Genomic DNA, 24,997 nt, shown 5'->3' with positions numbered 1-24,997 from the left:
AGGGCCAAATTTGGACTGTAATTAGCCCTAGTTTCAGTAAGTATGCTTGAATACATATAATGCAGATATTGATGGATCCTTTTATTCTTGTTGTCCATCTCGCTCCTTTTCTGTGTCTCTGTTTCTTTTTTCCTCTTTGACCCTATCTGGTCAAGCCAGATCGCTGCCCACCCAGAAGAAGTTAGAAGGCAGTTTTGTCACCAAAGTTTCCTCATGAGAAAATCAGGTCTCTTTAAACTAAAAGTATTTAAAGAGTACCTGATTTAATAATAAATTGTCAAGAGCTGTGTCATTGTTATTTCAATACGGCAGGACAAAAAGACACTGGTATCTTTACTGTGTTTGAATTTTATGCTGGGGTGCCAAAATGTATGGTATATTGTTGGTATGTCGTTGCCATGGATACACAGCAGGTAAGAGACAGATTCTTAAAATGACTCACCCGCAGGCCAAGCTCCACATTTTCTCCTCCGTAAATTTCCATGCCCTCATCAAGCAGGCCAATTTCCCCAAAGTATTTCCTGTCGACCACAAAGCAGCCAATCAGAGCAGGGCTCCTAAAAAGAAAGAAATACATGTTTGTATTGAACACAAGTCATAATTATTAGGAGGCATAAATGACAGTAAAACAAAATACAGCTTTTTACTTGTCCCTTTCACCAACTCATTTGTTTCTTTTCAGTGACATATTCTACCTGCTAACCAGAGGCTTCGCATGTGATTTTAAGTTCAGCATATCCTGGGTATCTGTGACATAGCCAGCTTGTGCTGTAGAAGTGTTACAATGGTGGCTACCAACAGCTTAACTCAACACAGGTCTTTTCTTATGATGTATACTTAATCAGGAAGAAAAAGACACCTTCATCCTTAAACAAGACGAGACAAGCAAGCACATGCAAGTGGAGATGTGTTGACCTGCTTTCTGTTTCCAGCAACAAACGTAAGACATATAAATCCATGATACAGGCTGCTGCAGACAAAGCTAGGAGGAAAGCTGGCAAAAATTGCTGCCTGCTTGAATGGTTACGTTAATAGACTTAGCAATATCATTGCCTCATCATTAATGCATGAGCAGATCTGACAGTAATCACAGTTACATATTCCATTAAATAAATGGGTACTTAGATGTATTTCTGTTTTGGATGAATTAATATTAGTGCATTTTTTTTCTATTAACAACCAACAGGGTTACATTATCTTTGAAAAATGTGAAGAATAAATATGAAACCCTTAAAATGATCCACAAAATGCTTCCTAATGGAACAAATTTCGGGGATTTTGAGGATATCCAGGGGAAAAGCGAGCCGATCTTTTATCAACATCAAACTGAATCAACAGGAGTGAAAAAATATCTCTGATTAGTATTCATGTTGTCAGTTGCACACATAAGCTTCCTCTTATCAAAATGAAAAACAGCACTGCTGCACAAGCAGCTTGTATGGGTGAATTTCTCCTCCCAGTGGACACAGATTGGCAAACAGCCAGAAACTCTGAAACCCAGAATGCTAATAGAAACATGGCCCTCCCACTCTGGCTTTGAACATATTAAGTCTCCAGAAAGTAGCACACAAGACATTTATTTAATGTCAGAGTAATGGATTTAATGCATTTCCATCTCCTTTTTCATTAAGGCTGAAATTTCAGGTCAGATCATAATTCATATTAATGGAAGGCCTGTGAGTATATGCAAGTATAGTTCAACGGCCCCAAAAAATAAATAAAGACAACTCTTAAACCAATTCAGGCAAGGGTGCAGTATAATATTTTAATCCATCAGTAATCAATAAGGAGAGGTTTAGTCCTGAGCTTCAACTGAGTGTGACTTGACCTAGCCTAAAATTTAAACACAGCTCTGCTCAGCCCCCCCCCCCCCAACCTTTAACAGATAAGCAGTATAGAAAATGGATGGATGGATGGAGCTGAGCAAGTGATCCTCTCAACCTCATTTCAGTGTAACTGTAGTGACAGTAACATTGCAGATTATTTTGCTGGCATCAAAATTCAGTCATGAATGCAAGATATTTAAGTAGTAGGGTTTTTGATTCCCTGTTTACCTTATTGGGGCTGTATGGTTGCGTTGAGTCCACCAAGACTTTGGTGGGTTGAGGTATCGACACCAAAGCTCCCAGTCAAAGCCCTGAGCAGACAGTGGATATTCTTCGATCTCAAAGGTGTCGTACTTGATGTTGTCGAAAGAGGGTGACACCACCCGGGTCCGGTCCTCTTTAATTCGCTGAAGAATTGGTTCCGCCCTGTGGGATGACGTAGCACAGACAACATGAGTTTGATCTCCAACTGCAGTGAAATCAAGGCAATCGTCAGAAGTCAGCCGTAAAATTAATATGCTTGCACTGACCCCACCCCCACCCCCTAAACAAGCAAACCGCAATTTATTGAAGAATAGTACTGTTTCAGCACCAACCAGGGGGTTTGAATTCTGCTTCAGAAGCATATTACTAATTCTTGTACTACAATAAAAACAAAACAAGGCTGAAAACGTGCTTTTCACCTGCTTAACATGATATAGCTGATCAGATCAATGTTAACAGAAAATCTATAACGGTTTATTGGCGCAGTTTCATGTTTGTGTCTCTGTGGTACTTGCAATTACCCCTGCAGCTCAAATTGCGTTTTCCATTAAGAGAGACAACACATTGATTGGTAACGTGCATTGCATGACATGGCCCAATCAGAACTGATTGAGTTTAATGCCAACCCTACACCTGACTTTACGCACTTATAATGTTGCATGGAACAAACTCAATTCCTTCAAAATCTAGACAGGACAGAGGTAGACGTCGACGAGTAAAGCAGCCACAAATCAGGTCACAACAGTTTCAGTGGAAACCTGTGGGGCCAGGACTGTGCCCTGCACATCAGATGGTTCCCTGTATGTGACCACAGGAGTAATATACACGCAGAGGTGTGTGTGCTGATAAAGAGCACTTATTCAGAGAAGTGGAGGTGGGTGGGCAGATGTTAAGCTGTATAACAACTATTCATGCTGTTTTCAGTTTGAATTTTTCTCTGGGGTGAGTAATCAAAATATATGCTTAAAAGTTACTATTTCTGCACATCGCAAATTGAAAGCATGTTGATTCAATCACTTTAAAGAGAGTGATCTCTATTCTGTATGGTTACAGTGTGGGTGGGAGGGTAATGATGTTTGCACTGTTGCCTCATATAAAGAAGTTTCTGTATTTGAACCTTACTGCATGTTCTCTTTGTGCTTGTGTGGGTTTCCTCAGGGGGCTCTTGTTACCTCCCACAAACCAAAAACATGTAGGTTAAATAGTAACTCTGTTACAGTACCACTGGACTTGTATTATCAGTTGCTGATGTTAGTCGTGAATTTATTTTTCTTTTGTTTCTTGAATGGGGTGAATTTTCTGTTTTATATAAACCACCTCTCTGTTTATTATTTTGCTTCCTTCCAGTTTTTTGTGATTTAATAATCCTAGTCTGCCTGCACTGTTGTCTTTGCTACCAAGCCTATCATCTCCCTGACTGCCCTCTTGTTCCGGTGGCTGTTTCTTATTTTGTCATTACACATTAGTTCCGCTGTTTTTCTTCTGTCATTGTCTTTTTTTTAGGAAAGCATAATTAGTCCCCTTGAAATCTAATGAGATATTACAAGTTAGTATCTGACACTGACTCTCCTTCTTTGGATCGTTCAGAATTAAACATGAGTTCTTCTGTGCCTGTGTGCCTTCTGAGGTTTGCGCTTGCATTCACCTGCCTCCACTCACCATAATAGACTGTAAATGGCCCTGATGCGAATGATTGTATATCTCTATAGCCTATTTCACCAAGCAATTCTGCAATAGTGACCAAAACAGTCAGTGTTTAACTCAAACTCTGTTGTTTTTTTTTAAGTATGTGATTTAGTATTTTTGCATGACACCATCAGTTGAGAGTGAGCTATAAAGCTTTAACAGTGAAATTATAGAATATCTACAGCTTAAAGGGAAGCATATGATGGAGTAAATGAATAACTGACTATGAATCTCTGAGAACCGGCTATGATGAATAATGAGGCTGCACTGATCAACCAGGTCTTCATTCATTGATTATTAGAACTGCCTGTTAATGATTGACAGTATAGTGAACCTGACACTACCACTAGACAAAGTAAACAAAGGTTTGCTGCTGTGACAGAGTTGATGAGTTCTCTTCAGATGTGGTTTATATGGCTTTTCATCAAATTATGGCTCGTCATACGGCACCAAGCTGTGCGGCAACTCACACTCACTCCTTGTGGTTAAGGATTCTACGTTCTTACTGCTGAGGTGAGATTCCCTGTCAGGAAACATCTTTACAGCTTCTCATTGCACACTGTAAATGTACAATGACATATTTAACAAAAAAGCAACAAACAGAAATACAAACAGGAGCATACAGCTATGCCAAGTTGACGTGATGTCAACAGATCCAGATATTTCCAGAATTCCACTCTATCCTGCTTATATGCAGACAGACGACAAATGTGTGTGGTGATCACCTCCTTGGTGGAGATCATCATATTTGATGCATTTTAAGTATGAAGTAGGCTTCCGTTACCAGTGTTGTTTTCGTAAGCGACGACGACAACAAAATTATTTTGACACCCCTTTTTCCGTGATGATAACGAGACAGTGACAAGATAAACATGGCTTTTGATTCCTAAAACATACGAGTTTTCATTGCTGAGAACATGAAGGAGAGTGGGTGGACTCTCAGACGTTCAAAATGCATGGCATTTCTGCTTATCGTGCATGGAATCTGTCAATTAAACCTAAAAAGTATCTGCAACGCTGCTGCATCCTATCATTCTCATCACCTGGCATGCAGCACACATTCTGCTCAACACACCTGCGGTCTCTCATCACAGACATTGGACCATGGCAGCAGTGTCAGCAAAGGGGTTTGGTGGTAGGAAACAACGAGAAGATTTATGAACGTATTTTAAATATTATCCAGCCGCAAAAAAACAAAACAAAACTGAATTCACTGTAAAGGCAGATGGTGGCAAATGTGGCCACTAAGAATGTTTTTGTTTTTGGCTTTTTTGGGGTAACGAACATTGAATCCACAGTTACACACTTTATGTGTGTAATGCATAATCCTTAGATCAGAAAGTATTTGCCCGCGGGTGGAAACCTTGTTTGTCGAAAGCCATTCTTTATGACTGTAAATATTGGGGAAAATAGCCGATCTACAAGCTCATAATGTGTTGCAATGTGTTGAACTTATAGATCTGCTATTTTCACAACTTATGTATGTCAGCTTATGTAAGATAAAGTAAGTTATCAATTCATCAAAAAAAAACAGTTGAAATATGTTAGAAAGAAAGTTGAAAAATGGAGATAAAGGGTTTCTGGCCAACAGCAATCTCCAATACTTACTGACCTACTGAATTAATTTGTTGAATAGACTATACATTTTTAAACTAAAACTGAACAAAAATAGGCTGCACGGTGGTGCAGTGGTTAGCACTGTGGCCTCACAGCAAGAAGGTTCTGGGTTTGAGTCCTGGCTTGGGCATGGATCTTTCTGTGTGGAGTTTGCATGTTCTCCCTGTTCCTGCGTGGGTTCTCTCTGGTACTCCGGCTTCCTCCCACAGTCCAAAGACATGCAATTTGGGGACTAGGCTGATTGGATACTCTAAATTGATCGTAGATATGAATGTGAGTGTGAATGGTTGTTTGTCTCTGTATGTTGGCCCTGTGATGGACTGGTGACCTGTCCAGGGTGAACCCCACCTCTCACCCGTTGACGCTGGGATAGGCTCCAGCCCCCCCACGACCCTTACTAGTAAGGAATAAGCGGAAGAAAATGGATGGATCAAGATGCCTTTTATTGTCACTAAGGGATCGAGCCCAAGGCGAAATGCATTTCAAACTCAAAGCCTGATCCAACTATCACAAGCGGTCACAATTATTACAGATTGAAAGTAATAATGGTACACTTCAGAATTTAACAACAGCACATATACATTTCTTGTGTATGTACGCTAAACTTGAGCAGTCCGTTGACCCAATGGAGGCAAATGAGAGTGAGGCGTCTCAGCGGAGCCGCGCCACCAATCCCCGGGCGGGGCAGGCTGCAGCCAACAGGCGCTGCCACCCCAAGGGAGGTGGAGAGGACAGAGGTGGGGGTCAGGAACACACGGGGGAGGGGGGAATAGTACGTGCCATTTACGTCACCAAGGCAGAAGGAGTTCTCCTGGAGGATAAACAATGGGGTAGATGACCTTCAGTAGCCGATAAGGATGCTGTGTTTGGGTTTGGGCAGAGGAGCACACATTCCAATCCGTCTTCTCTTACAGCCCAATCCAAATTGTAAGTTAATGATGGATGGATGATTAAAACTAGGCTAAAACCTGTTTGAGTTTTCATCAACGAGAACTGTACCAGATATGACTAAAAATTGGCTAAAAATAAGAAGCATTTTAGCCAAGTATTTAGTCTTTGGAAATACAAATTTAACATCACCTCCTTTCCTAAGAAAAAAATCGCAGGACAAACTGGGTTTTATAGGGCAAATATTTATAGTTTGATCAACCTATATATGTTGATAATCTTGGATATTTCCAGAAAAGGTAAACATAGTTTAGACAAAAAAAGCCAGGTACCAAAAAGAATATTGTCAAATTTGTTCTTTTAGAGGTCAAGTAATTGAAATGTGAGCACAATACAAAGTTCCAGCACCAGCCTCTGAATTCTATATTTTGTAATAACCTGACGGTGAAAAGAGCTCCAAATTACCTGAAGAGCAATGGTGAGTATTTACATCATTTTGGTTTGAAGAACACAACCAGTCATACGGCTATAAATGATGTGACTGAGTGACTGATCTAGGAAAAAAAGAAATGTAATGTAGTAGCTTTCCTTGATTTGTCTTGGGGGACAAGAAGCCTTCATTTAATTGTAAACTTCCCTTGAGTGTCCCATGAGAGAGAAAATATCAACAAGGCCTCACCATGCCTCACAATTATTCATGTTTTATCGGTTCAGCCCCACAGAGGTGTATGATAATGACATCACAAAGAGCCAAGATCAGAGGGAGGCTTTTATCTCGTACGCAGAATCACCCTTGCTTCTGGGATACTTCTCTTATTTCAAACATTGAAATATATAAATACATACTGTACAGTGTGGCCAAATAAAAAGCACTGAATTATGGCAATTGGGAATGACATTAAAATTTGCTAACCACCAATTAGGGGGACCTCCGCATCAGAGAATCCTCGTCCAGTGAAGATTTAAAGTAAGTGTTCACAGAGAGACATTGTGTCTGAGCTCACCTGAAACCCTAATTTAAGACACCTACAGGGAACTCTATAATGTTTCTGTGGTAGACTTTAGTTTAGGTAAGACAGTACTGATGGAGCATCAGATCAGATGATTATTGTGATTACAGTCAACAACATGGAACAACAGGTTCCAATGTCACCAAAATACCCTGTTATTACAAGCCTTTCACTCAATATAAGCCACATTGCAATTAAGTAAAACATACAGTATGATAGAAACAATTATGCAGATGGAGCCAGTGCTTTGTTGGTAATTATCTTTCTTTCTTTCTTGAATTTATTTGGAGAAACTTGTCTTGGAGGACAGGCCCCCCATATATATATATATATATATATATATATATATATATATATATATATATATATATATAATACCGTAATTTCTGCATTTTCACAAAAAAAATCAGTTTGAAGCTGGATAAGATTGAAAGAGAAAATTAAAACAGGAGGAAGGATGTCTTAGGAGACAGATCACATCTGTCACATCAGGTAGCTGAGTCAACATCCAATCCCATGGCTCTGCAGGCTTGATGTGCCAATGTCATGTTAATGTGCTCACAATGACAATATTCAGATGATGACGTTATGTTCTTTCACATGTTCATGTTCTTAATATCATCATGCTCACCTTTGAAAAGAAGCTGTTACCACCCAAGAGTGTCTAGGGGAAAGGGAAGCAACATAAACCGAGCCACAACCAAAGTATTTGAAAAGACACACTCTATTAGGGAGGAGAACAAAACAAAACAACTGGCTACACGAGACCAGCCAGGGGGGAGCCACTGCTCAACTCTGCAAGTGCAGAGAGCCCCACTGGGAGAGGCTGCAGGTGATGACAAAAAATAAAAAGAATAAAACTAAAACACGACAATGTGCCTACTGTTCAACCCCTTTGCTTTCTTGCTTCCCTGCAACATAATCAACAGAAAAAAAATCAGAATCTAACCTGCCTACTCCACCTTTCCCTGTCTAATGTATAAAAAAACCCACTGTGTGTCAAAACAAAGAAAAGAACTTCGTGTTGGTGCGATGGAGTTGGTGTGAAAAAAAAAAGAAAAACTAAACCCAGTGCCCCGAAGTTCCCAGGGTCTACTGTGATGAAAGACAAATTTCTAGACAAGCAAGCGCACAGTGGGGTGGACTGGTCACACTACTTTTACAGTTGCCATCTCCGGGACTCCAAGCGGCATTTTAAAAGTCTGGCACAGGTGGTTTACGAGCTTCGATTGGTTGGAAGCGCTAACACACCAGGTGGGGGAACACTGGGCAGAAATGTGGGTGGATGGACTGGGGGGCTCCTCAAGGATTCCCTCCGGGAAAACAGATGAGTGGTTAATAAAAAGGAAAGGAGACGCAGGTGCTGGCGAATCTTCCCCATTTCCAAACTCAGCCAGACTACTTAAAAGGGAGACACAGGAAAAATGTCCATCCATCCATGCATTGTCTTCCGCTTAATCCTACATTCAGGGTCGTGAGGGGGGGGGGGGGGGGCCTATCCCAGCGTGTGGGATGAAATTATGGAGTCTGACTTTTTGTAAACCCTACTCATGACCAACATTTATGGCCCAAAAGGATTTTTGTGTTGAGTGACTGCATAAAAACAATAAAACATGATTTATAGTGCTGTGGGGCCCTGCTCTCCTACTGTAACACCATCTGTCTAAGTTCAGTCATGGTTCTTACAAAGTCTTTGCCAGTTATTGGGTTGTTTTCTGCTGGTATTGTGGCTCATTCAAATTGGTATCAGCTGGAACGTGACAGTTCGAACCCTTGGTTGGAACCCTGATAAAGTTGCTAAAGTTATTATTTTAACACAGGAATCCTTTCAGATTTTAATTTTCAAGTTCAAGTTGAATTTGTATTGCCTCCCCCCCCAAAAAACAACAACTCTGATGTGACAAATGAGAAGAGAAAAAATGAGTTGCATAGACAGCAGGGTAGATGAAACTGCATGAGTCATGACTGCACAGCATATTGTTCTGCCTACTTTCATTCTGAACAGTACTTACAGTAAAACAACATATTAAATATTAAAATGGGGACTACATCCCATTGCTGAGCAACACAATGTTTATCTGTGATGAAAGAAAGCACCTGGCAGTTTGCACCAAAAAAAAAAAAGTGTACTTAATACTTCAAATGACAAAAACACACTTTGATTTAGTTGCATGTGGTGAGGATCATTTTGAGGGACTGAACATACCACACACAAAGTAGAAACCTTTAGAAACTATACGACTGAGCCAGTATGGATGATTCTTGAATGGTTAATACAGTTTAATGCTTAGGTTGCAATTTCATTTTCTGTTTGAATAAAATCTCCAAATACACACTCCCAAGGCAATGAAACTGAGCCAAAGCAACACAATAACAGAAGATGCAAACTTTTATGCAACCCTGTTCAATTAACTATTCATCAACTGGTGGGTGGGGCTGAAGGCTCAAGTGAAAAAAGAAGTGTGTGTTTTGTCATTGAGTTGTTCTTTTTCACTCTGTGTTTTTGACACCTGACACAATAGGATATTGGAGAGTACTGTATGTGTACCTTACTTGATGTTATACTACATCCTCTGAAAGTCCAGAGTGTCGAGTTCAGTATGGATTTTTTTGCTAAAGGGAGAAAATCCTTATAGCTTGCAGGTGGGTCAATTCTTGATTGAAATTTGGTCTATGGACATTTTTTATTAAAATAGCTACATTAAGATTGTTACATAAGATTTTAAAAGAGACTGCATGACAAGACTACCGTTGTAGTTGATATAAGTCCACTGAACCAATCTTGGCATTTTCTCCTCCGCTCTCCGCTGCACATCTGCAGAGCCTCATGTCATTTTTCATGAGCTGGGGAAAATCATCTTAGTTTTTTTTCCTGATGGAAATACACCATATGGTCCTTCACCAGGTGTACCAGGAGCCATTCACCACAAAATACCATCCACTCCAGTTGTGGTGAAGTTTGGACTCTCCAGCTTGGCTCACTTACAGTACCTATTTGCTGTGGTCCTTTTAAATTCTTGTTTTAAACAAAGTGTCAAACATTAGAAACAATGATTAACGTACAGTACTACGTCTATTTGACTACGACCTCTTCGGTGCTGGGGTTTGATATTTATGTAACAAAATATAGACTGTGTTAGATTAGATTAGATGAAAAAATCATTGTTCATCCCAACATGAAAAATATAAAAGACATAAAGCACAAACAAATGTACAAAAAGAACGCCACCACCAGAAAGAGCTGCTGTTATCAGGAAATGCACCAACATAATGAGTCATAAAATAAAATATGTAATTAGTCATAAAAACCTAGCCAACTAAAAATACTTGCAATTCATTGTTCATGATGGTGTGTAAATTTGCGTAATTTGGAGACTTTTTCCCAGCCACAGACTCGAGATTGTCCTGTTTGAGACCAACCACAAAACCAGCACACCTAACGAGCTTGTCCGGCCTCAGGGCATCCTTCTTCTTCACAATACTTCCCCAGCAATCAGCAGCATAAAAGAGAACACTGGCGACTGAAGACGGATAGAACATCTGCAGCAGCTTCCCACAGATGTTAAATGACCTCAGCCTCTGCCTGGCACAGAGCCGACACTGCCCCATTGCTCACAGTCCGGTCCAATCCAGTCCAGTTTGTTGTCAAACTGTAGTTCAAGATATTTGTATGTCCGGACAGTCTCCAAATAGTCATGTCAGCCTGTTACATTTCAGGCTGTAAATATTCACATAGCAGTGCAAAGGATGGAGGATGCCAAACAAAAGTTGTCAGCAGAAGGGCTTTACTTCTGAAAACCAGACAGGGAAATCAATTACAGAGAGTCATTTTGTTTCAGTCATCAGTGAAGCTGTCCGTATGATGAAGCTAGAACTTGTGCAACCCTTGTGGGATAAGACAGCTACATGGTGAGGACTAACATGTTCATACAGTGGAAAGTAAGAGTTCATGAATATAGACATGACAGTAATCAATGGTAAGCTCATGGTAGAAGCAAAGTTTGTGTTACCAAGCAACGTAGTGTTGTGTGAATGCTTGCATAAACAGTGTCAGAATAAGGCCATGTTTTGAGATCAAAATTTGAATGCTTGTCCTCAAGTCGGTCTCGGTCTCTGTCTGTCTCTTAATGTATCAGGCACAGCACCAAGGTGAAGTGACTGAGGGAGTGGTTAAAATGATGAGGAGCCAGATATTCCTGTTAGAATAAAACAGTCAGTCGAGTTTACATTCAGCAGTTCTTTTAATTTTTCTTCTTCTCTGAATTGTTAAAACAAGCCACAGAGCAAAGAGGGCTTAGTGTAAAATAGATTTGCAGCACTCAAAAACATCCAATCCATTACTAAATTGCCATGACAGTGATCTTGCTTTTTGGAAAAGTGACACTTTAGAAAATAAATATTTTTGGAATAAGTACAAAGGAAATTTAGTCCTTGGAAACTTCTCAAAGACCTCATACAGCAAAATCTACAACTATGCAATGGATCAGCTGCTCTAAACAAAAGCCACTTTGCCATCAAATTGTAAAGACAATTTTTCTGGCAGAGCTTTGGAGCTGGAAAGGGAAAATAACTTAACACAAACTAGTGAGACTGCAAGAAAGGTTTGAGAAGTTTCCACATTAAGTGTTTTTTAAATGATTTCATCTGCTGTAACTAGTGTGAATTTGTGTGAATTAAAGATGGCTGCAAGCATGGTCGACAGGTGATTAGATTCCTTATACTAAAAAGCTGTAGTAATATGCCATATAGGGTTGATGATAAATCAATTTAAATTTGTCTTTAAATTTTACAGAAAGACCTGTCTAACGAGACATCATTATATATTTGTTTAATCTGACAACGATCTGTTTCTGTGACTGTTTCTGATCAGTAAAGACGAATTGGTTGTGTCTATGTTTGTTTTTAAACTAAACCACATTTTAATGAAGTTTCAGGACAGCACCTCCACTCCCTTTATCCATGGGACACTGAATGTTCAGATGTGAACTCTCGCTGTCTCTCTCTTTCTCTCTCTCTCTCTTAACGTCTGGAAAAACAAAAAAGTAAATAAAAAAAAATTTTGCTCACTTTAAATGAAAACTAGCGATTGTGTTAACATCTTTAATTAAAACTTCCTTTAATAAATGAAATAAATGACCAAATAAAATGGAAAAATCAATAATGCACTACATGCTGTAATTTTGTCATCTAGATGACAGTAGGAAATTCCAAATGATTACAATATCTTATATGTAGTTTTCATCTGAAAACAACTCTGGATCTCATTGCATCGGTGTACTCAGTATTTCCTTGCTGCATGTGTCACAATTATCTCCATGACTACCTACATAAATTTATAAATCCATCCATCCATCTGCTTATCTGGCGTCAGGTTGCGGGGGCAGCTGCTTAAGCAGAGAGACCCAGACTTCCCTCTCCCCGGCTACTTCCTTCAGCTCTTCATGGGGGATCCTGAGGCGTTCCCAGGCCAGCTGAGAGACATAGTCACTCCAACATGTCCTGGGTCTTCCCTGCGGCCCCCCACAGTTGAGACATGCCCTGAACACCTCCCCAGGGAAGCGTCTGGGAGGCATCCTGACCAGATGCCCAAACCACCTCATCTGACTCCTCTTGACTTGAAGGAACAGCGGCTCTACTCCGAGTTCCTCCCAGATGAAGGAGCTTCTCACTCTATCTCTAAGGGAGAGTCCAGCTATAGAAACTCATTTCGGCCTCTTGTATCCACAACCATAGGTCAGGGTAGAACCATAGATCCTGGGTAAATTGAGAGCGGTAAATTGAAAGCTTTGACCACGACGGACCGATGCAGAGTCGCATCACAGTAGATGCTACACCAATCCGCCTCTTGATCTCACGATCCATCTTTCCCTCATTTGTGAACAAGACCCCAAGGTACTTGAACTCCTCCACTTTGGGCAGGGTCTCATCCCCAACCCTGGGATGCCACTCCACCCTCTCTGGGCGAGAGATATGTTTAAATTTATGAATATGGTTAACAAAATGTTTCAGGTGCTATTTTTTTTAAATTTAAAGTAAGACAAACACTGGTAAGGTATTGCGAGATAATACACACAGTATCCCACATATTGCATAAATACTACCCAAAAACAACACTATGGTATGGCCAACCTCAGTATAACTGAAGTCAGAGGTTGTACAACTGTCTTAATTAACCATATTTAAAGGAGGGAAGAGATACAAGAGAGAAACAAAAGCAAGGGAGGTGGAATTGTGGAGGAAGTTAGTACCATCCACCCATGGGACAGGCGTGGAAAAGTGTTGGTAAGAGGGAGGAGCTGATAGTAGTGGAACAAAAAACACAGACAAGGCAATATTTTTTGGTTTGTAACTATGAGATACAATGTGTTTCCTACTACGTTGAAAAATCTATTGTTACTATTTCTGCATCATGCATCATACTGGACCCCAATTGGCTGCAAACTAGCTGTGATGTCTCAAATCCTGCATTTTTATAAATGTCCTCAACTGAGATGAGATCGCTCCTCGACAGATGAAAACAATAAAAATCTGAAGTGTTAAGAAAAACATATTTTGACTAAAGTAGGAATCAGCAGTTGTGATCCTGACAAGATGTTTAAAAGGGTCAGTTTTTCAACTGTCACCTTTTTCATCCCATTTGGATTTGAAATCTTTCAGTAAATGTTGCAGCCCTGAACTGTGTTGAATTTAGAGTATAAAGTGAAGCCAGCTGCTTACCATCCAATGTTGAATTCAACATGTGCATCAAAAAGAGCGACGACGGGAGCAGAGGCAGCCCTCCACCCAGTGACTCTGGATCTAATCAGTCCTTCCTGCTTATCATGACGGACCACCTTGATGAAGCCTGGACCATGCTGAGCGTTGGTCTCGTCCACAAAGCTCTGCAGGTGCTCTTTGAGCTCCACTAGAGAGAAAGTGACACAAACACACACACTTAGATGTATGAGCAAGCGATATTCAGCTTGTTTTAGTATTGATCTTATTGGAAAACTGCCACAGAAACTCTCTCAGCTGCATTAACTCTGTGTGTGTGTGCGTGTGTGTGTGTGTGTGTGTGTGTGTGTGTGTGTGTGTGTGTGTGTGCATGGTACGTTCATCATATGCCAAATGCTTGTTTTTGGCTTTAACAGTTTAACTGAAATTGATTTCTGTTTTGACTTGTTACTATTCATCCAGTACAGTCTCATTCCCTACGATGATTGGTCAAGTCCTCCTGCATCCACAGGCGATGTTGAGGGTACCCCTTCTGTGCTGCTTGACAACATAGATGGCAAATCCAGCATCACTGGATGATGAAGAAGGGGGATTTTCCATGCAAACAAGATGGCGCCGCGGTGATAACCAGTCCCTAACCCTAATCTTAACCATAACAACTACCCTTCCCTGACCCTAACCCCAACAACATGAAGAATAGTTGATGAATAAGCAAATAGGACCAGATGGAAGAGGAAGTTGTAAGGCAGAGTCCGGCATCGCCAGTAGAAATGGATGAGAATGTAGTGGAGACACCCATGTGACGTCACGCAAAACCCCGGAAAAACCCCTCAACATCAGCTGTGGACACCAGGGGGACTTGACCAAATATTCTTTGATGAATAGGGTGTGACACTGTGTTGATTTATCGAACATTATTAGAAATGTACCTTTCACAAATCTCTGTTTTCAACATACATATGCCCATATACTCACACTGCCTTTACTAATACTGGCAATAACAGCAGAGGAGGTGAGCTGAGCAGCAGGTAAGGGTGTAAAAAAGTATGTTAAACCTGAGTGTATTTACAAGACATGAAGGTGCAACACAATATTGTCTTGAGATGATCATTTTGGTTACTTGGTCTGGTTCAGTCAGAGTGGCGATCCTTCATTACAGTGCTGTTGCTGGTTATGATTTGCACTATAAAGCAAGAAAAATAAGACCCTGGTTGAACAAAATGAATTGAATTTTTCTCAAAGACACACCTGATAAATTTTTCATGACTTTAAATTATTCAAGACAAAAAGAAGCCTTTGCTTTATTTAGGCTATGTGGATGTATTTGCTAAGCAGTCTAGAGTATGATAAAGGATAACAAGAAGATATTAAAGATAGAGCTATGCTGCAAGAATATACAGTATATAAGTAATGTGTGTGTGTGTGTGTGTGTGTGCACGAAAGACAGAGGGAGAGACAGAGAGAGACAGAGAGAGAGAGACAGAGAGGGAGAGACAGAGAGAGACACAGAGAGAGAGACAGAGGGAGAGAGACAGAGAGAGACAGAGAGCTAGTACTTCCTCAAGATGTTTAAATACGAGGTGGAACAGATTTTTTTGGAAGAAGAGTGTATGCAGTAGCCATGGTATTGAAGTCCTATATCTTTCTCAATCCCAAGAGCTGTTTACTGCAGAGCATGTAATCATGGTTTGAAAAAGAAAACTTAAACAATTTGTTTGTCCTCTTGCCAACTTTCCAGCATTCTATTCTCAGAATTAAATTGATACTTCTGCAACAACCTATTGTAGCAGCTGTCAATAACACAGCATCAGGTCACTAATTAAAATTAAACTCACCAGAAAAACAGAAACACTTAACAGGATCTACATCCACATAATAAGAACTACCTCAAATGACAGAAACCCTATTTGGGAAAAAAAAGATGAGAATTTACATATTTGTTTGACAGATTTGTCTGCTAGTCCAGAGGGACAAATCAGGGCCCATTTGGGACCACCAAAAATCTGACTTCATGACAGAGCTGTCACAAAAATGAAATGAAATGTCGGTGACATGAACATATTATTATCTTAGTCATTTTTGAAGCGATAATCATCTGGTTACAGTGTTTATGTGAATTTACTGTAACATGGGGAATGTTTCAAATGCAGAAGCTTACCAGCAAGTTATGGAGTAATAGATGTATAAATATAACATCCGTATCTACTTGCAGTGATCCTCTGCTGTAGAAACCATTAGTGAGTAATCATCAAGAGAAACACTAAGTTTATTATGCAGTGTAATGCCATTTATTTTACTCAAATCTCAGGACATGTTAGAGTGAAGCAGTTGTTTTCTTGTCACTTGGTCCTTTTTGGTATGTTGTGCTGAAGTTTTGGTGTTTCTTTAAGGCTTGATTTAAAGATTTCTGTTTTTTTAAACCTGTCCTGTTCAGCAGCTGGGGCAAGCAATATAGATGTTCTGGTGCCTTGTTGTACTGAAGCAGTTTTACTCTGCAAAGGAGGAATCTGATAAACTCCTCCTATCGCCAACTGTGTTTAACTTTGTTTGGAATGGTATTGGTTCATTGATAAAGCTACCGGACTAAGGCTCAGGAGTGGATAGAAAGAGAGAACAGGGACAGGATAGGGAAGACAGGAGGGGGGGGGCACAAAAACAATAACAGCAAAACAAACAAACAAAAAGAAAAAAACAACAGCAACAATAACAACGACACAAAAAAGAGAAAAACATTGGTTGCAGAATTTCCAGTGCAAATTTACCATTTGGTTTAATATAATTTAAAATAAATGTCTGAGTGTGTGATTATGTATCAGTTGTGCACCATGTGTGTATGCGCGTGTGTATGTGTGTGTATGTGTGTGATACGATTTGTCATTGGATGCTGTGGGTAGCTGACTGTAGCTGATGCGGGGGACCAGAACAACACGCCCCTGGTCCAGGATAGCAGGCAGGTATATCCCCTGGTCCAGGATAGCAGGCAGGTCAGGACAAAGCCACCAGGGCACCCAGAAACCCCCAGGACACAGGGAGCCCCAGAGCAGGCCGAGCTTCAGGCCATTAGGTACCACCAGGCAGCGACCCCCCCCCCCCCCCCCCCCACACACACACACACACCCACCCACCCGCCCACCCAAAAAAACAAAAAACAAAATCCCACTCCCCGCCCCAGCTGCCCCCCCTTCCCAACATGGGTGCAGGGCGCGTGTTGTGCGTGGGAGTGTAGATGTGATGATGTGGATGACTAGGATGTAGTTAAAATTGGGGGAGGCACCCAGGGCATGGGAGCCCCGTCGGTTGCAGATGGCAGAGTCTCCAAGTACAACCCTTTAGGCTTTATTTAAAGATTAGAGAGGCAGCTTCAAGTCACTTTAAATATTACATGCATGCATGCATGATTGGTGCTGTACTTTTTATGCTGTTGCCATCAAGAATTGTGGTATATCATTATCTCTTTTCCTTTCCTTTTCTTTTTAGAGGATGACACTAACAGCTGATTTAGAAGATAAACCCTTGAACTACGGTATCTTGTTTTTGAAGGGGCTCTAACAGAGAAAACAGGAGCATTACAATAAAATGGCACACATGCACATACACCCGCATACAGAAACAAAAAGGTTGCTTCTCCCAAGCTTAGCCCCTCCCTCACCCACTTGATCCCCTACTTTGCATGCAGTAGATCGAAGCGAAGTAAAATCTGGTCAACTGGACGTAAGTTTATCTTGAAGACGTTTCACCTCTCATCCGAGAGGCTTCTTCAGTTCTAGTGAAGAGTGTGGAAACTCCAGCTTATAAACCTATGTGGGAGTGGTCAGTGCTATCGTGGTGGAAACGACCCTCCCGAGACTCACCTGGCCTCCCCAAACGACAGTCGTTGTGCGGTGTCAGGGAGTTTCAGGGGTGGTCGTTAGGGAGTTTCACCGACCACTCAGATGCTAATGGGCTGTGCTGGCATCAGCCGTTCCACATGGGTCTTTCAGCTGAACTCTTTGGGGAAGCTTTGAAAGGACTTGGTTGTAAATAGGTGAAAGGAAATGTCGCAGTCCACCTCCTCTGTTCAAAGATGGTCTTTGAATCCTAACGACCACCCCTGAAACTCCCTGACACCGCACAACGACTGTCGTTTGGGGAGGCCAGGTGAGTCTCGGGAGGGTCGTTTCCACCACAATAGCACTGACCACTCCCACATAGGTTTATAAGCTGGAGTTTCCACACTCTTCACTAGAACTGAAGAAGCCTCTCGGATGAGAGGTGAAACGTCTTCAAGATAAACTTACGTCCAGTTGACCAGATTTTACTTCGCTTCGATCTACGATGACCTGGATGAATGAGAACCTACACAGACATTTTGCATGCAGTAGAAATACAGTCAATAAATGTAGACACATTCATAAAGACAAGATACTATACATGTGTTATATGTACCTACAAAACTTATTTCCTCCATTCTTCAAGATGAAATTAGAAACAAGGGCATGATGTGTGAAGATAAGAAAGAGACCTGCTTTAAAGAGATGAAAGGAGGTAATAGATCTGAGTGGCAGGCAAATTGTTTCAGTCAGATGGAGCTTTAAACTCAAATGCATGTCCTGTTGACCTCTATGGGACAATGACTTTTTTTCAAACAAATAAGATCAGTGAACATGTCTTCTAGATTACGGCATTAACCATTTGACACCTACAACAAATGTCAAGGACTTGTGTAAATGACTTGATGACATTTTCTGAGGTATTCTGATAGACTATGTCTGCATAATATAATCTAGAGTCAGCAGAATTTGCCACTTTATCAAAGTGGGTCTTAAAAGGAGGATGGTCCAGTGTTCCATCCATCCATCCATCCATCCATTTTCTTTCACTTATTCCTGTTAAGGGTCGTGGGGGGGCTGGAGCCTTGGTCCAGTGTTTCCTATGCTAAAGAAGATAAAGCAAGTATTGATTTTCTTTTACTTTGTACTGTTCATTGCCCAGGTACTGTGGCATTGAACTCAGTACTGGTATGGTACCAGTATTTTTGGTACTTTACTTTAAAAAAAGAAATGTAATTTCAGTGGTGGGCTGCACGGTGGTGCAGTGGTTAGCACTGTCGCCTCACAGCAAGAAGGTTCCGGGTTCGAGTCCCGGCTCGGGCACGGGATCTTTCTGTGTGGAGTTTGCATGTTCTCACCGTGTCTGCGTGGGTTCTCTCTGGTATTCCGGCTTCTTCCCACCATCCAAAAACATGCAATTGGGGACGAGGCTGATTGATACTCTAAATTGACCGTAGGTGTGAGTGTGAATGGTTGTTCGTCTCTGTATGTTGGCCCTGCGATGGACTGGTGACCTGTCCAGGGTGAACCCCACCTCTCGCCCGTTGACGCTGGGATAGGCTCCAGCCCCCCCGCGACCCTTAATGTAGGAATAAGCGGAAGACAATGGATGGATGGATGGAATTTCAGTGGTTTAAAAAAAGTTCAAATTGTATTCAGCACAGAAATTTGACCCAAATACAACTGGTTGGGTACATTTTAGATGTTACTTGAAAAGCAAGCAGTCATGTTATGAGCTAGAGCAAATGTTTGAGCTGATAAAGCATGAATGTGGTGAATCAATGACCCTTTATTTTCTCATGACAAGGCATTTACTTTTAAGGATGAGGAGTTGACATCCCAGTTGTTGTTGGAATAACAAAGAGGAACATAAATGGAAAACGAGTTAATTTAAGGTTTATTTCATCACGATATACAGTCATATATTTAAACCCTACTCAAGGGTGTTGCACATCTATGTATTGGGTGGAGCAAGCGTAGACCAGGGGCTTCAGTTACTCTGAAATGTGCCTGTCTGATTCTGCCTTACTTTTGAGTTTGTGTTTCTTTGAGTAATTCAGATTTGTCACAATACAAAGTGACCATATAATGGACCCAGACAGCTCAGCACTTATTTTCAAAGAGTTACAAGATGTGCTTAAGGTTGCTGAAAGTGTTTTTGCTGTTTGGCCAAAAACTCTGAGTAGAAAGATGAAAAGAACAATTAATTTAAATTCCTTCATATCAAAAATATGGAGTTCAGCCAGGCAAGGGTGAACTCCTGCTTTCTACCTAATTCTCCTGCGACTTGTACCCTCTCCTGGCCCAACTAGTTTCTGCTGAGGGATTGTGTGTCCAATTTGCTACTTGCTTCATATCGTATTGTATTGTATTGTAGAGTGGAGCCTCTTGCCTTTTTTACAATGTCACAACAATGTTACAACACAGAATCACCTTCAACACACTAGGTAGGGTGTGTGTTTGATCAAAAACTATAAATATATTGGTATTGTATAAATTAATCATGTTTGTTAACTAGAAATAATTCTGTTTTGTTAATTCAGTATGATTTCTAGGAAATTTAAGTCGATTAACTTCATTCGTGCCAATCTAATGAGAAGGAGGTTAATTGATTCAAAGGCTCTTGTGTGGTCGTCTACTGCGCATGCACTTCGACCTCGACCGGATGTGGGTTTTTGAAGAAGCGGGACCTGTCATGTACATGAGAGCATCCATGCATGACACTTAGCTGTCTTTTCTCGGACGGAACATCTTAAAATTTACAGGTAAGTAATTTGTAACACGTAGGGAATTACTTAGCTCAATGATGTGACCGATGAATAACGTTTGGGACAAGTTTTCTTTCAATATTTTTCTATATCGTTTTTCCACTGTTAGCATTTTCTAGCTTAACTGCTTTAAGCTGACACAGTCAAATGTATTTCTGGAGGCCTGATATAGTTGGATATTTTGCTCTGCATGTTGAACGGTATTGTACTTTGGTTACAACAAATTAACTAGGACTGAGCATAGTCTCGGGCATAGTCAGGCCAGAGCCACTATTGCTCTTCCACTGCGTTTATTGTGCCCTTTCTTCATGTTCCGCCAAAGTTTGAGGACTACTCCTTCTACGTCTTTGAGAAAACCCATACAATATATATATATATATATATATATATATATATATATATATATATATATATATATATATATTATGACATGTGGCTTTATCGGGAATCGAGTGCTATTACTTTTGTGAAAGATTCGTGAAAGTTTCAGGGAAATACTCCCAAAAAACAAAGAAATTCCCATTGAAATGAATGGGGAGAGGGAAAAAAAGTCGCCTGTTTTCCAAAGCCTACTTCTTCGCCATACTTTCAACTAGAGACTTCATTTTAGTCTTAAAAATCAGCAACAAGTCTCTTCTGTACAGGAATGTATGTTGTGTGACTGTGGGATTTATGGTTTTTAACAGAGAAGCCTTCAAAACCCCCTGGGCTCAGCAAAAGACAAGAGGTTCTTCAAGGACAGCCCATGATTGCCGACTTTAAATGCAGATGGCCAGCTCTGTTCACTGAGAAAGGGAAACTTACGATGTTTTACAAGGTTTCATTCATACTGTCTAAGTGTTCGAACTTCAAACAGGAAGATGAACACAAATGAAACTGCTTAATAGTTGTACTCCCATGTGATTGTGGCTTTCCTCTGTATTGCTATGATTTTCTGAATAAATTACTCTCACATGCTTTATGTTTTTCAGATCGATAAAGAGTTCCTGCGCTTTCAACGTTTTTTTCTGCACTTGATCAGGACTCTGCGTCTTATGGAGATGTTTAAACACCGTGGTGGAGCAGCTGGGCGGAAGATTAGACAAGTCATGGTGGACATTTCCAAGGTCTGTCTGTCTCTCTGTGTTTCTGTCAGTGTGTCTGACATTGTCTGTGTCTCTGTCTGTCTTTCTTTGTCTGCCTGTGTCTGTCTTTATGTCTGAGATACAAGTATTGTCCCCTTTGTCATAATAACCATGTGCAACATTTTCATTTAAAAGTCTTTTTTTCATCCTTTTGCTATAGGATATAGATTATTGTGTCAGCATAGATTACTATTATTTTTTCCCTCAGGACGACACAATACTGTACATACAAGAAGAGCACGTGTCCTCAGATCCTTGTGTGTCTACTTGAATGAAGACCCTGAGAAACTTGTGAAGATTTATTTGGTGAGTTACATGAGCGACACAGTCAGAGAAGGTATTATGTTGAAATGTCTGATTCGGTGTTTACTGATCATGAAGTTAAAAGGCTAGTTTGGATTTTTTTGACATTATGTTGTTGAAGATCCTCACCATCAGTGTTGTTCATCAGCAGAGACTTTTCCTCTGTTGCGTCCCGTGAGCCGAGTTTCAGCCTGATTTCACTGTTGCAGAAAGTAGTTCCATGTAGTTGCTGAGATCATATGGATAAAGTGTTTTGCACAAAAAAACAAACAAAAAACATGCGTTTTAAAAAGTAATCCATTTGCATCAAGAATTCTTTGCAGTAAAAAAGTCGGACCTTGCAATCACCTGACATCACTGAGTGCACCATCATCAGCTGTTTCATGGCGGTAACATTCTTGTAAGCCGAGCATGTAAACACCTCGTCCTTCCGCCACCTTCCTCCAGCTGATGGAAAGGTGCACACAGTGATACCAGTGGAGAAAAACTAGTACCGGGTGATTGCGACGTCTGACTTTTTCACAGCAAAGAATTCTTGATACAAATGGATCACTGTTTTGAACTCTTTTTTTTTTTTGCAAAACGCTGTATCCAAGTGATCTCAGCTACAAGTTGGAACTACTTCCTGCTACACCAAAACCAGGATAGAACTCATGAAACGCAGTGGGGGAAACGTCTCTGTAGATGAACCACACTGATGATGAGGATCTTTGACAACTACATCGCCAAAAAATCCATCTTATTCCTTTTTAAATCAAAATATATCTACTTATGTCTACTAATTACTGTCTAAAATGTATCTTGTTTTCTCCCACAGAACACAGACACTGAGACAAGTGCTTCCATGGAGCAAACTGTAATGGGAGTATATGTCATCCAGAAGGAGGGGGCAGAGCCTGAGGAACCTGAGGACATTGGTGTTCTGATTGAGGGTGTGGAGGTCCTCAGTGCTTTGGCAAATCTTGGAACGGCTTGCGCTTTGTTGTTTGGACTGATATACTGTTTAAACCTGCAATACGCCCCTGACCTCAAATGTACTTTTGAAGTACTGCAGAAAGTTCTTCTGAATCTGGATGGGCAGAGACTATAGTCCAAGGCACAGTTTCTCAAAAACAAGCTGATGGCCTAAATAGTCATAGAAGTCAGGTATTTTTCTCAACGCATCTGTAGTGCCTTTACATTGTTCTCTGACTCACATATTTCACCATTAGACATAGTAAGTTCGTTAACATGTCTATTTATTTAAGTTTGTTTTAAGTGAGTCAAGTTTAAATAAGTTTGTTCAATGGACTGAGATTTATGTCAGCAGAAGAAAAGTTTTTTGTGTGTGTGTCACTGGAACAGATGCAGCAACCTTTAAATTCATACCTAAACTGAGTGTCCTGGATCAGTTATAAACACTTGTTCCCAAAATTCATTTGAGTGGGTCCTTGCACGAGACCACAAAATGGTTTCCTTCTTCTTCTTCTTTTTTTTTTTCAGAAGGATTGCACAAAAAAGTGATTTGTTTCTATAATGCACATACTGCAAGTAAAGATGGTTTAAAATTTTTTGGGGTCATTCACATAGACATGCTGTTTTGATGTCGACCTGTGTTGTTGTAGTTAAAAAAAAAATAGGCTGAAGAATTTAAACTTTGGACATTTTTGAGGCTACTGTATAACTGTGAACAAATTCATACCTACAATGGAGAAGTTTCCCTTTTCAAAACATGCACAAATGTCATTGTACAATGCTTTAAAGCCTGTATGTGTATGTTTATTAAAAATGTCTATTCAGAAAATATTTTGAGTTTTGGTAATTTTTTTATTGGATGGCTGTAACAGCAACAAACACAAGCCTAATTAAAGCTGCAAGCAGCGTTGTTAGGGCCTGAGCCCCCGCGCGGCCTACGGCCGCGTCATTGACACCGGCCCGAATCCAACGGTGTAATCGGCAAATCCCTAGGCCTTGTAGTTTAGGAGATACGAGCCTCAGTTCGCTGCACAGTGTGAGTGCAGAGCTGAGAGCTGGCCCTTTAAGAGCCCCTCCCTTCTCTGCTCGCTCTCTGCCATCTCTGTCAGAGCTGAGAGCAGAGCTGAGAGCAGAGCTGCCAGCTGGCCCTTTAAGAACCCCTCCCCCGCTGCACTGTGTCTGTTCTGTGCTGGAGTGGAGAGAGTGCAGGATTCAGAGAAATGTAGTGTGTAAAAGCTGAATAAGTCGGCATACGTTGGTCAAAAGTCACAAAAAATACCATATTTTTGTAGGGATTTTTGTCAGGAATACAGTGGTGTGTTTTTAAAAGCTGTGGAATGTATGGTGTAGATGTGAGAAGCATTTGTTTGAGAGTATGTACCCTGAGAGGACACGCTCTCCCCATAGATTTCCACTGTAAGGCGAAAAGTGTCTCCCCCACTTTGACGGCTCATAAAATCCAAACCGAGCGCGTAGTATATTAGCCTTTAAAGATTTTTGAAGAGCACAGTTGGGAGAGTAATGTGTGAAAGTTTGGAAGCCCTGGCATTTACGGTTTAGGAGGAGATAGATTTTGTTCGGGGCGCAAAATTGTCCAAAATTAGACATTCGTGTCCAAATTGTGGACATCCTGTTACAGTTAGGTCAGGGGTGTGAGTGTATGATTTATCCGTCTTGATGAGACGAGTTCAATGGTGTTTGTCCCATGTCTGTAGGACATTCCTACAGTCTGTGGCGTGGTTTTTTGTGTATGTAGGTGGCGCTATTGAGTAGAGCGCCTCTTTTTTTTTTAATTATCGAATTTTTCGCTGCACCCGATGTGCTTACCAAATTTGGTGAGTTTTCATGCATGTTTAGGGGGTCAAATTAACTTTTGAAGTGGCGAGTGTGACTTCGAAACATAATAGGGTCTTCGCCAGGGACTGGCTCAGGCCGTAATTAAAGCTGCAAGCAGCGTTGTTAGGGCCTGAGAACCTGCGCCCCACGGCCGGGTGCCAATCGCCGGCCCGAATCCAACGGTGTAATTAACAAATC

At 40.8% G+C, this 24,997-nt stretch overlaps 1 protein-coding gene and 1 long non-coding RNA gene across 4 annotated transcripts in view; one reads left to right on the top strand and one right to left on the bottom strand.

Annotated features, from left to right (window-relative positions):
- Positions 1-24,997, bottom strand: part of LOC147258400 (polypeptide N-acetylgalactosaminyltransferase 18-like) — a 196,271-nt gene that overhangs the window by 73,624 nt on the left and 97,650 nt on the right. For all 3 annotated transcript variants that reach the window (XM_086208252.1, XM_086208253.1, XM_086208254.1), the window contains exons 4-6: positions 14,009-14,195; positions 2,055-2,252; positions 443-557 (exon numbers count right to left, since the gene is read on the bottom strand). In XM_086208252.1, coding sequence (XP_086064378.1) covers positions 443-557; positions 2,055-2,252; positions 14,009-14,195 — 500 coding nt within the window. The remainder of the gene's footprint in view (positions 1-442; positions 558-2,054; positions 2,253-14,008; positions 14,196-24,997) is intronic.
- LOC147258401 (uncharacterized) lies at positions 20,195-23,695 on the top strand. Its single transcript, XR_015116939.1, has 5 exons — positions 20,195-20,261; positions 20,358-20,579; positions 21,554-21,688; positions 21,915-22,012; positions 22,827-23,695. It is a non-coding gene; the product is annotated as an uncharacterized LOC147258401 (long non-coding RNA).

Source organism: Aulostomus chinensis, chromosome 7, assembly GCF_037954235.1.
Source record: "Aulostomus chinensis isolate RoL2024-O1b breed Wild chromosome 7, RoL_Achi_v1.0, whole genome shotgun sequence".
Lineage (NCBI taxonomy): Eukaryota > Metazoa > Chordata > Actinopteri > Syngnathiformes > Aulostomidae > Aulostomus > Aulostomus chinensis.
Note: the sequence above shows the minus strand (reverse complement) of the source record. Positions and strands in the feature narration are given on the sequence as shown.